At 46.4% G+C, this 13,490-nt stretch overlaps 1 protein-coding gene across 10 annotated transcripts in view; it reads left to right on the top strand.

The window, feature by feature from the left end:
• Positions 1–13,490, top strand: part of Ttc7b (tetratricopeptide repeat domain 7B) — a 212,798-nt gene that overhangs the window by 167,976 nt on the left and 31,332 nt on the right. For 4 of the 10 annotated variants that reach the window (NM_001108719.3, XM_087553883.1, XM_087553879.1 and 1 more), the window contains 1 exon segment: positions 11,172–11,312. In NM_001108719.3, the coding sequence (NP_001102189.2) occupies positions 11,172–11,312 (141 nt within the window). 10 annotated transcript variants of the gene reach the window in all.

The raw sequence follows: 13,490 nt of genomic DNA, 5'->3' as shown, positions 1-13,490 counted from the left end.
CCAAAGCAAAACAGTGTTTCACTGACAGTCTGATGCACTTTGGGGAGGTTTCCGGTTGCAGCTGTGGTGGTCTTTTCTTCACCTCATCCCCTGCAGCTGTCAGGCCTGAGGCCGAAGCTTTCTTTCCAAAGGGCCAGCCAGTGCACATAGCAGGAGACCACCCAAACAGTTTAACGTTCCATCAGTTCCATCACCACCACACTGGGACCATGGGACATGCCATTGTGCTCGGCCCACCGCACCTTGGGAAACTTGAGTTTTCAAGTGAAGTTGTATACGTGCTTCTTAGAAAAAACAAATCTGTGGGCTAAGAAGAGAAGTGTGTCTGCTGCAGGTTAGAGATGGGTTATTTTCAGGGGCGCAAACTGCTGAATCTGTGCCCAGGTAAACCACAGTTATTTTTACTCCATGATGTTGCAGAGCAATTAAATAACCGGTGGAAAACAGATTGGTTTTCTTTGAAAAGCACTTGTATCCTATTCAAGAGAGGAGTGACTTATTACATGACCTCATTTTTTTTTTTTTTGCAGCTTATGTGAGTATATTAAAAGCTAGTTTTTTCTTTGTGCTTCTAAAGGTTTGTTTGGTTTTGGTTTTTTGGTTTTTTTTTTTTTTTTTGTTTTTTTTTTTGTTTTTTTTGCTTTCATTCTTTTTTTTCTCTTTCACTTTTTAGTGTCAGACTCCTCCTCCTCCTCTTCTATCTCAAGAACCGAATCTCCTCTCCACCTGTTTGTGTCTTCTCCTCTTCATTCTCATCCCAAACCTGACATCTTTGTGTGGCCCCCTGCTGCTCATTCATTAAGTGACCCAGGTCCCCACCGGGAACCTTCACTCTGTAAATGTGGTTTTTTTCCTTCCTTCTTAGAACCCCCTCTATTTGCCTTTTGTATTATTTTCTGATAATCTTCCAACTGATAAGCTGGCTAGGAAACCCTGTCCATGTGTCAGGGAAGGATCTTGCTTATTTGAAAATCCAAAACTATTGCGAGCAGCAGGAAAGCTAAGACCGCAGACAGCGGCCGCACTCTAACCTCCCCTGGGAAGTAAAGGACTTGGACTTGGGAACCAGAGCAAAGGCTTCTGGGTCCTGGGCCCTTCCAACCTTCCCTGGAGCACACACAAAGGCATGAAAGGAGGATTCCTACCACAGAGGTAAGGGCTGAGGAGATGGCTCTGCTGACAAAGGGCTTGAGACACAAGCAAGGACACCTACATTTGGTTCCCACCTTAAAAGCAGGGAACAGCACTGCAGCTGTAACCCAGTGCTGGAGGGACAGACAGCAGACTGCCGAGGGACAGACAGCAGACTGCTGAGGCTGGCTAGCTGGCCCCCCTATTTGGTGAGTTCCAAACCAGGAAGACTGCCTTAAAAAGTAAGGTAAGCAGGCAGGGTGTGGCAGCACACGCCTTGAATCCTTGGGAGGCAGAGGCAAGCAAACCTTTGTTGAGTTTGAAGCCAGCCTGGTCTGTGTAGCAAGTTCTGGGTCAACCAGAGCTACTTAGTGAGACCCTGCCTGAAAACAAGACCAAAATAGACATCTCACCTAAGGTTATCTCTGCCCCCCACAAACACACGCACATGAACTTACACACATGTGAACCCTCTCACACACGCATAGGCACACACACACAAGAACAAGCAAGCTATAATATTTTGCAAACAATCCTAAAATGTCTGCATTTCAATTGGAAGTTAATTAATTCCAACCTCATGTAACAGTGAGAGCCGTGAGATGACATTCACTTGCCTGTCAACACTGAATGGGAGGCTCTTAGAGCTCTGCTGCAGAACCTTCCACTCCGAAGCCAGTGCCAGCAGGTTACAGAGCACATTTGAGAAATGTGTTGGAAACTGGTTTTTACTTGCAAAGGCAGGGTTTCTGTCACAAAAGTGTGGAGTCACTGAATAGCACCTTTGCCTAATCTTGATTCTAAATAATACAGAAATTTTGAAAGTCTACTTCAGGAAGTACCAGGACTCAGGCAGTTGTTTTTTGTTTTTTTTTTTTAATCCCCATATTAAACTGAAGCACACTGGTTGGTGAAGTCCTTGAAAGGGACCTAAATATGGTGCTCACCGAGAGAGCCGTGCTGGCTTTCCTCCCTCCATTATTTAATGTGCCTCCTGCCAGCCGTGCCGGCAGATTTCATCTGCATCTGTGATTTATATGGGCTCATCTTTGTTCCAAATGCTGTTACATGCTGAACAAAAGCCCATAACAGGCTGCTGCCAGGAGGAACCACTCTGTCTGGTGTGCTCTTTAGGGTGGCTGGTACTGTTACGTAAGCTTCCATACAGGTCAGGATCAAAGGTCAACCAGAGGCACAGTCACACCAACAGTGACCCTTGACCTCGATCATCTGCATATGTCATAGTCCAAGCTTTGCTTTTATGGCAGCCCAGTTCTATGAAAAGGAAGATAAAGTTGATATTTATAAACTGTTTATATTAACTTTTTATCTACCTCAGACCAGCATTTTCTCTTAATACAGAGCCTAGGGGCAATTGCCAACTTCAATTTTTTTCAAGGAAAAAAATTTTTTTTCTCTTATATTGGCATTTGTTGAGTTCATTATCTTAAAGGAGACCCGGTGGTTCTAGAATAATGTTATGTGTTCCATTGCCCACTGTTTGCACCGACTTCAGCACCCTGCCAGGTTTTGTCACCCCAGGAGCCCCGCGCGTTTCTTCTAAAATCCTGGCTCGTACAGTGGGGCCTTCAGAGTAACCTAATTAGTATAACCTTGGAGCAATGAGGACCCACTGGGCCCCCTGCCTGATGTGGCTGCTTCTACCAGTGCTCTGTGGTTAGTCTCAGAGAAGCCATGAGCCATGGTCCCTTCCTCAGGGAGTGCCTGGCTGGGAACCAGCTGTGCACAGGATCTTCCTTCCTCATAGATGCACTTGTTCATCTGGGAAGGAAAACCACTGGTCATAGAGGTTCTTGATCTAATTGTAAAGGATTTCAGCCCTCTTGCCTAACAATGAAAACTGGCCCAGCCCTGCACACCAATGGACGTAGGATTACAGTTAATATGTGAGGAGATCCAAAACCTGCTGGTTTCATTGTTTTTCTCTGCCTTTTGGAATTTCCTGCTTTGGAAATTGCACACAGCATTAACTGGTCAGTTTCCTTGTGCTGTGAGATGTCACTGTGGAAGGGGATGCCCGATCGGCCTTTCTTTACTTAAAACAAAGTCATTGTTAGTGGAAAAATAAAATCTGGTTCCAGCCAGCCAGGCTTACAGTTGGAAGGTTACTAGAACCTTCTTTGCATTTTTAAAGTTTTACTTTTGAGTTTTCAACTGTTTTGTTCCTTGGTTTTAATTTTTGGTTTGATTTGTTGTCCCAAGGCAACTCTCCAGAAGCACATTTTCATGGTTTTCCTTCCCTCTTTTCAGTTAGTAAGTAGTCCTCCAATCTATTAACCCTCCCAGGGTCTCTGGAGTCACGCCTCCGCCACTGTTGAATGTGTACTGTGCTTTCCGAGTGTTGGGAATGTTGGGATGCTATGATCTCTCCTGCCACCTCCTTGTCCACTCTGCCACCTGGGCACACTGCCTGAGACTCCAGGGGTCAACAGCAGAGCAGTGCTGCTCTGAGGACTACAGAGGAAGAGGGCATGGGGAGCAGTTTCGTTAGGGTGCATGGCGAGCAGAGGCCGCCTCTGCATAAGGGATGTGTGACTCCCAGCCCTCCCTCCAGAGTGGATGTGGAGAGGTGGCTCCAGCCCTTCACAGTGCTCTTCCTGAGGACTCGGCACCCACATCCATTAGTGGCTCATTATGGCCTGGAACAGCAGCTCCAGGTGCTCAGATGCCTTCCTGCGGCCTCAGAAGTCATGTAACATGTGGTATATATGAACACACACACACATACACACACACACACACACACACACACACACACATGCACAGATAGTAAGCCATATGCATTTTGAGTACATTAAAGCTCATCACAAAAAAATTTTTTTCACCAGGCCCCTTTGAAACCAAGTTACACTGAGAAAATTAAAAAAAAAAAAAAACATTTCCAAAAACTAGACTATATTAAAGCCTTTAACTATTGCTTCATTTGAAGCTTACAACATTTATACATTTATACCAAAGATTTAACTTTTTTTTTCCCCCAGAGCTGAGGACCGAACCCAGGGCCTTGAGCTTGCTACAAGTGCTCTACCACTGAGCTAAATCCCCAACCCCTATACCAAAGATTTAAACATTTTTCATAAATCAGGTCCAAGTCTCTGAGAAGGGCCAGTTCTGTAGAAGGTGATTCCTTGTCTGTAAAATGTAAGGGAAGGACTATGCATTGTGAAGTTTGACAGGATTTGACCTGAGTGTCAGGCCCAGCCACAACTCATCCTGAGATGTAGCCCTGGAAGTGGAGACTCTTGAGGAAGGGCCTCTTCACACAGAAAGTCCTTCCACACTGCCTCTCCCTAGGCCCAAAGCCCAGAGGCCCTGTTCTTGGCGGTTCTAGCAGTTCCAAGTGGGGAGAAAAAGATGTAGGAAGTTTCGTTCCCCTCTCCAAATATGTAATAAAAGCAACAAGGATGACTGGGGCTTTTGGCTCCCACCTTCCGATGTAGGTGAAGGCTGCCACCCTGTTTAAGAGTAAATTCCCTGAGAGGAGGACAGACAGCAATGAGACAGCGTAGTCTAGATCAGATGGAGAAGAGAGGCACTTTCTGACATGCCGAGTGATGGTTTTACATCCTCAAACATTATATCACAATCTGGAAGTAAATAGTCAATTGCATAGTCTACCCCCCGTTCCTCCTTAATAACATTAGTGATGATCAACACTGTTTCTGAGTCTTTTCAATTTTTATTATTTTATTTACATTCCCCTATTTTTGAATTTACAATGAAAAATACATTATACATCCTGATAAATACAAACTTTTTCAAGTATAGCCTTTCTTTGTTATTGACGTTTAGTCAATATTAATTTAATATAATTTTCCTTAATTAGTTCTGGGGTGCCGTTCTTTAAACAGGGCTGAATGGAATTATAAGCAGTTGGCAAGTCAGTATAGATGTGGGTACCACAATGGTGGGTAACCATGCCAGGCTTAGAGCAGCCTCCCTAGGCAGAGGGCACTTAGTAGCTCCAAAGTGAACGTGCAGTGAGGTGGGTGAACCACCGAGGAAACATCTGCCCGCTGTAGTCCTCCAGAAGGTACTGTCTCAACCCAGAAGCACCCTGACAGCTGGCTTCTCCCTGCATGCTTACGAATGACTTCCCTTCATGCTTGTGTGTGACCACTTGGCCCACCAGCCTTGGCAGCACTGCTCCAGCCTTGCATGCCCACTGGAGACAACATAGCCCTGTCTCTCCTTGCTTCATGGACTCCTGCCCCAAAGCTTTCCCCTGGCAAGAGCTTCTCCTTCTCAGAAGAAGACATTTTGTCTGTGTTAATAGATTGAAACTCTGTGAAGGTCTGGGAAACATTCATCTTGGAGCTGTGGGCACGGACATCTTAGTGTATCCCTCCCTCAGGGTAAAATGGAAGTTCTAATGGTGGCCAGTGGGAGGCAGTGCAGGCTGTGGGGATTAGTGGGGGTAGCAGTTTTCTGCTAAGTGCTGTGGCCTGGCCTTGCTGTCAGTGGTGGACATGTACGGAGAGAGGAGACAGCGGTGCTCACAGATAAACATGTATAACACAGTGGAGACCACTGCCTCAGCAAGCAGGATGGCCTTGGAGGATAGACAGACAGACCAAGTCTAACCCCTTGGGGGCTATGGGGGCAGAAGTAAAACTTCTGATTTTTATCAGAAGATACAGATACAGATACAGATAATATGCCTGTAAAGATACAGATATGTAAAGATACAGATAATATGCCTGATTTGGTGGCTGAAGTAAGAGCGGCCTCTCTCACCTCTTCTTCCTCCAAACATTGAGAGCTGTTGCTGATCTCATCAGGGCTGGTATGGCAGAAGCAGGTAAGGCCACAAGAAGGTTACAGCTGCCAGCAGGCTGCAGTATTGGACAGATGGCGTTTCTAAGCCTTGCTTAAGAGACAGTCTTGTCCTATTAACTTGAGAATGTTTTAAGGAAGCTAGCTGGCAGGATCCTTAGCCATTCAGATTGCTATTAAGAACTGGGGATCTTTGGGGGTAGGCAGGGATTACTGCTTTCTCTCCTTGTTCTGATTGTTTTGGGGACACAACTTCTAGGTGGTAGACACTGAATAAAGTCAGAAAACACTGAATTGTTAGGGGACAGGGAAATGAGCTCCAAGCTCCATTAACAAGTGATTGCTACACGCCTGATGGCAGAGTGCCTTGGTTCCTTCTCAGAAAAGATGTGAGGAAGGCAGGTATGGGCTGCAGCAGCGGGAGGCAGAGAGAATGTGCATGAGGTGTGGGGTGGGGTGTGGCAGCCACATGTTCCATCACTCTCCCATGGTCATCACATGAAGCAATCCAGTCAGTCCTCCAGGGCCAGGCTCCTGCCAAGTGTGTGTCCTGTGTGTCTACTTCTGTCTCCCTTTTAGTTAAGGATGTTTCTCACACATAGCATGGCAACTGTCCATTGCTCCTAGCTCTAGGATAAGCACCAGTTCACCAGGTAGACAAGATTTCATCTACTCTATGCTGAGAAGACAGGAGAAGTGAAAGGATTGCAGAGGTCTTCCAACCACAGCCGTTTGTCTGGTCCCACCAGGCAGTTTAAAAGGGAGCCAGAATAGAACGTGTGCCCTTTATCCAGGGTCCCTATTTGTGGAAGTACAGGGTGACCACATCTAACTAAGCCTCCTAATTTCACCTAACAAAATTGTTGCTCTAGGGTCCCTTTGAATGATGAACTCTGGTGGATAAGTAGAGCTCATATATAGTCATGTGGAATTTTTATGAAATCAACCTCAGGCATCTCATTCCATATAAACAGCTTGCCCAAGGCCCCAGATGAAAAGCAATTGGAGCCGACTATTGCTAGTGGCCTACTTATGGCAGGATTTCTGAGCAGCTCTCCTTGTGATAGGAAACCTCAGAAGGGTTTTGCAGCCTGGATCTGCAGTGTGTGGGATCTGAGGCCTTGGTTCTCCACCCACAGAGAAAGGTCTTCCCACCCTGGCTCCTGGTGTTCTGGACCCCAAGGCAGCCGAGCAGAACTAGAAGAAACTCTGGATTGGGAATCAGAACAGTTTTTTAAACATCACTCCACCTTTTTATCAGGTGTCCCAGGCAGCCTTTTCTCTTCGGAGCAGGAGGTTAACAAAATCTGTGAGCCAAGGAAATTCAGGCTCCTTGGTCTAGGTTGTCTCATCCCTTTGGACCATTTGAACACTTAGCTCACAAACCTTGGGCCAACTTTTAGGGCATAGTCTCACCTGCCTCCGTCAGCTCCAGTCGAGCTGATCCGGCTTTCCCCTGCTGGGTCATAAGGGAAGGGATGCTTTATCTCCGTGGCATGGAGTAGCAGCTGCAGCGCAGGGCTGGGTTACAGCACCGATAAGCACTTCTCAAGTTCGTGTGATGAATAAGAGATGTGAGCGGCCTGGGCAGGGTACCTGCTCATCTGTTGAACCTGATAATTTGGAAACATCTTTCCAGAGTCTTGGATTTCAAGTTGGAAATATGTCCTTTTAGTCTTCCTGTGGATTTCTTTTCCAAGACACTGTCTCCACTTTTCCCCTGGGTCAGGCACAGTGTGCTTTTGCTTTGGTGAGAAAAAAAGAGTCCCTTAAAGACAGATGGAGAAGCAGCGTTTCCAACCGTGCCCACATAAGTCAGAACCACAGTATATATTCCTGCTTACCTCACCAGTTCTACTCCACAGTAAAATAGCTGTCGTGCTGTTAGCAATGCCTCCAGACTCTAACCCAGAGGAAGACTCACTTGCCATTGCAAAGAACAGTGGATGCTGACTGTCATGTACTCTGGCCACCATTACCTGCTATTAAAACCCTCTGCCTCTAATATCTCTCCCAGGATCATCATAGCAAGGCTCTCTGCCCTGTGACACATGTAACAAGGAATTGACCAAGAACAGGAAAGGATTCCTGACCACCTTCCTCATCCTCTCTATTTAATGGTTTAATTGTATTAGAGAGAAATAGAGAGTCACTAAATGACATCACTAAGTGACATCAGTGTTTAATTCTGTTCCTGAGATTTCCAGCAGTGTGACAGATTCGCTAAAAAGCCCTTGGAAGTCATGAAGGTCAGAGCCTTCCCCCATTACTAGATCAGAGCCCACTGACTATCTTTTTGGGTTCTTTTTTTTTTTTTTTTTTTTCGGAGCTGGGGACTGAACCCAGGGCCTTGCGCTTCCTAGGTAAGCGCTCTACCACTGAGCTAAATCCCCAGCCCCAGACTATCTTTTGAATAGAGGGCCATGCCACTCTGAACATGCCCCATTGCATCTGAACGTCATAAAAAGATGTCTGTTCACAACCACTCTTATGTTTATTCTACAAGCACCTACCCAGTGCCTTGTTGAAATGACCTTGAAAAGCCTAAGCAGAAGACACCTTGCTGTCTTTCAGAACCACACAATCACATAAAGGAGACAGAGGCATCCATCTACTTTGCAGCCTGTAGACTGCATGGTGAGAGTGATGCTCAGGTGGAAGGACCCAAGGCCTCGTGCTCTGAAGGGACAGCAGGAGCCTCGCTGCAGCTTTCCTGCAGGAGGTGGCCTTTATGGCTGGATGTAGAGATTGGGGTTAGAACCAGCCAGTGTTTGCATTCTGGTTTTACCACCAACTGGCTGTATGGCTCAAGTGACCCCTCAAGTCTCAGTTCTGTCACGTAAACAGAATTAAGTGGTGTCTAAATGTAAAATGGTCTTTAAAATCAGTCAGTACCACTGTCATCATCATGTGCCAGACCTTATTCAGAGTGAAATTTATTATTATACTAAAAATGAATTAATTCTGCATATTATAGATACTGCACAAAGAAAAATGATTTGGTCAGGAATTCAGGTAGGATCTTGTCATTCCTTTGTTGAGCAAAAGACAAAACAGCGAATCCCAAAAGCAACACTGTCTCCTCCAAAACCACGGGCCCTTTAGCAAGGGATCTGTAGATTGTGGGACAAAAGGTTGCATGGTTCTGCTGTAACTGTAGTGCATCATTATTTTAAATAATCAAAAATGAACATATTAAGCATATTCTAGTTCCCAATGAGGCAATACCATTAGACAAGACCCAATATATCTCTTTGGAGTCTTCATGATTTTGTAATCCAAAAGGGATCTAAGACAAAAAGTCTGAAAACTTCCAGAGACCTCTAAGCCAGTGCATGACATTGTCTCAAAAAACAAGTGGACAGCTCTAGGAGTAACAGCCAAGGTTGTCCCATGGCTTTGCACACTCACACATGTGCATATGCACGGCATGCATATAAGTATGCGCACGTGTACACACACACATACACACACACACACACACACACACAGTAAAACTATTTGTGACAGCTGAACCACCTTCCTATTTTTGAAAAGTATTAACTCTAGATGTGCTTTGTCAAAGCAGGGTTGACTCACAGCCAGGCTTCCTGAGTTTCTCCTATGCAGCATCACCATGCCATCCGCTCCCTTATTCTTGGGCAGCAGCTTTTCCTGACGAACCCCAGGGACCCTCCTGTGGCTGCTGTCTTCTCTAGGGTCCTCCAAGGCCTGTCTTCCTATGGTTTATCCATGGAAGATAGAATGACTTTCCTTCTACAGATTTTCAGTTCTATCCATCAATCCCCCATCAAAGATCTGAGTGCACGTAGATTTCATCTTTCAACCTTATTGAAACATTTCCACAATATGAGTGGACAGTTATTATTCTAACACCACTCTTTGTTTTGTTTTTGGTTTTTTGAGACAGTTCTTACTGTGTAGTCCAGGCTAGACTTAAACTCAAAGTCCTGCCCCAACTTCCTGAATGCTAGGATTAGAGGCATAAAATACCATACACAGTTTGCCATGCATATTAATAAGTAACCCATTAATAATAATAATAGTAATAATAATAATAAAATAAATAATGGCATATTCCAACTGAGACACTTCTTACGTTTACAATTTTATATTACCCAGTGTATAATTTATTTGCATAGTGAACATTTATCTTTACATGTTGTCACTGTCGTAACTTTCATAAGTTGATCAATGTTTGTCACCATGCTGAACTTCCTGATAAATGATAAGATAAGAACATTGGAGGTAGCCAGGAGTGGTGTCACGTGCTTTCGTCCTAGCACTCAGGAGGCAAAGGCAAGCAGATGTCTTTGAGTTCAAGGCCAGCTTGGCCTACAGAGAGAGTTCCAGGATGGCCAGGACTACACAGAGAACCCTGTCTCGAAAAACCGAAACCAAATAAAAATAATGTAGGTAAAAGTGTCTATAAGTAATTCTAAATTGAAGTCACTGAGTGTTCCTCTCACCCCTGGATGCCTCTAAGAGTGGATGTTGGGAAGAAGTGGGGCTCCAGTCATCAGGCCCCCACTCCTGTTTTGGTTCATGCACCACACCTAGCCTTCCTGGTACATGTGCCCAGTGGCCTTTCAAGACTGCAGGTTTTTAGAAAATAGGAGATGTTCAAAGCCCAAGCATCGTCGTCTACGCCAATGTTACCTGGAGAACAGGCAACTGTATACAAAGAGGGCATGTACTACTTCTCCAGGCTTAACTCAGGTCATGGAACTTGATTCTCCATCCATGGTCTCACCATGTCTTGAAGGGAAGGATGCAGCGATTAGTAGGAAGTTGCTGGGCTGTCCAGCCATCGATGGCAGACACTACCCTAGGAGCAAGCATGGCCGTCCCCTGCTGTTCCCCATGCAGTGACTGGGTCTAGGCCCTAACAACAAGGGTGCTTTGTAACATCCCTCTGTGTCATCCCCGATGCTGTTTGCCAACCTTGAATTCCTGCTGTGTCAGGCTGTTCTCCCTCCCAGCCCCAGCACTCACATCATGCCAGACTGAGCTCTTGGAGAGGGCTTAGCATAGCATGTGCCCTTTGTGTTGATTAAAGGAGCAGCCAGGCAGAGGTGAAACTGAAGTTCTAGCCCATCACGGTTGCTCCCCTATTTCTTTAAGAATAATAACTCACATCTTGGGGAAGGGGCATGTGTATGTTTGTACCCATGTCTTTGTTTGGAAGGGGGGTGTCACTGGTCCCCCCTTTAATCCTCACACAGTCTTGCAACCTCCCACAGGCTCCGTCCATGCCACGTCAGTAGCAGCCTCAAGAGTGGAGCAAGCACTGTCAGAAGTGGCCTCGTCTCTGCAGAGCAGTGCTCCCAAGCAGGGGCCACTGCACCCCTGGATGACGCTGGCACAGATCTGGCTCCATGCAGGTACCGTTCCTACTCTTGACCCCAAGGGCCTCTTCCCCTACCCATTCTTTCCCGCCATCAACAGATCCTGAGACCGCTAGCTTCTGCAGGTGCCTATTCAACTGTTTAGCCCAGAACTCCTCAGCTGTGGGGAGAAATCAAAGCTTTTGTGGCCAAGCACCAAGCTGATACTGTGTCTGTACAGGGACCTTGTGCTGTCTATCCTCTACCTCCTCATCCCAGTCACTGACTATACTTGACCCAGGCAGTCAGTAGAAAATCAGACTGGGGACCACTGAGGGATTTGCAGGTCAAGGGGTACTAGAGAGGGGTCCAGTGTTGCACCCCATGCTGCCTCTCTGCAGGTGAGAGTGAATTCCACCGGTACTGTTTCCCAGCTGGGTAGACTCCAGCTCTGCCTTACCTCTCAGTTCATTCATCTACATGGCGGGGTTGCAAAAGGACCTGTCTCCCAGGTCAAGGAGCACAATGCTTGGCACGTCTCAGTGTTCAGTCTCCAAGTCCCTGGGCAATGGGACAGGAGCGTTGATGTCACAGATGCCTTTATCCAGGGCAGGGGAGGGTGCTTGGTGTCCCCACTTCCTGCCACAGCCATGCCTGGTAACCTGCAGAGAGGGAAACAGTCACGGAAGTATGATCCCCTGTGCCCTGGTTTCATGTAGCAGTCGGGTGTCTGTGCATGGTTACCCACAGTGCAAATCTAAGAATTAAGCATAGCATGTGAAATTTAAGCAACTCCATTTCACATGGAGAGCTCCCAAGAAAGTGATGGCTATCAGCATGTATGCATATTCCTGTCTCAAGTTTAACCACTTCATCTCTGTGACCCTGGTGGTCCTTCTCATTCTTACCACCACCAGGGACATGCTTGGAGCCCAACTGACACTAAGAAGGGTGCCTGTCACAAGATATCCATTTATTTCTGCCTTCATTCTCTGGCCTAGTTGTGTGATATCCTCCCTTGTGTGTCCCTTTAGCAGATATGAATGTGTGAAGGTGTGGCCAGCCACAGAACTAGCCCGTCTGCATTTTCAGTGTTGGCACCCTTAATTAACCCATAACAGCTGCTGTAAATTAACAAATTATATTCTTCTAAATACACAAGAGAGCTGATTCTTATATGTATGTATATAATTGTTCCTTCTCCTCCACCCACTCTCCAAAGAGGTCAAGGCAGGCTGCCTCTGAGAGCCAGGGCCCAGCAGGAAGGCCACTTCCCAGCTTTCTCCAGAAAAGCCCATACCCTGCACAGGCGTCTGCTCGGTTCCCTGTGTAGACAGTGACCCTAGAGAATGCAAAGGGACTAAGTGTTGTTTAAGGTCCAGACCAGGGAAGCCAGACTGAACATATGGGGCTGGCACAGGGCAGAGCTGTCGTTCACGTGGGACTTGAAGTCTAGGGTTTGAAAAGCACACAGTCAGGCCTGCATAGGAACTTCTTTTGCCCACGGAGCCGTCTCCAGCCCCTTTTCAGAACAGCTGGGCACTATAGAATGCCGGAAAACTTAGCCTAGTGCAGCAGCCTCTCCTGTGGGTTGCAACCCTTTTGTCAAACCTCTTCTCCAAAAATATTTGCATTACAATCATTAACAGTAGCAAAATTACAATTATGAAGTAGCAGTGAAAATAATTTTATGGTTGGGGTCACCACAACATGAGGAACTGTATTAAAGGGTTGCATGCAGCATTAGGAAGGTTGAGAGTCACTGGCCAGGAGGGTATTGACATCTACCCCACCCCCATCACCACTGTTGGTTGGCCAGGGCTGTTGCGTTTCTTTGCATACAGTGAAGAACTCAATGACAAAGACACTTTCCAGTTTCATCACTGAGGCACAGGTCAGAATGATCATCTCGTTAACATGATCGTGCTAGGTGTGGCGTTGGAACTGTGGGATGGAACTATGGAAACCAGATGCCAATCTTGCCTTCCAGCCTCTGAGCAGCTCTACATGTGTACGTGCAGTGGACATAGCGTGTCCTGTGGGTGGATAAGGCCAGGTAGACTCAGCATGTGTGCCCTGTTGACTCTTTCCAGCCAGTAACTTACACGCTTGCATAGTGCTTGAAGGGCTGACATTAAAAGAAAACAGGTGGCTCCCACTGAACTGGGGGTTCACCCTGTGCAGCCTGTGCTTGACTGCTCTGAGAAGCAAAATAAATCATGGAAACTGGGTAGC

Source organism: Rattus norvegicus, chromosome 6 (assembly GCF_021556685.1).
Source record: "Rattus norvegicus strain SHRSP/BbbUtx chromosome 6, alternate assembly SHRSP_T2T, whole genome shotgun sequence".
In the NCBI taxonomy this organism is placed as follows: Eukaryota; Metazoa; Chordata; class Mammalia; order Rodentia; family Muridae; genus Rattus; species Rattus norvegicus.
Note: the sequence above shows the minus strand (reverse complement) of the source record. Positions and strands in the feature narration are given on the sequence as shown.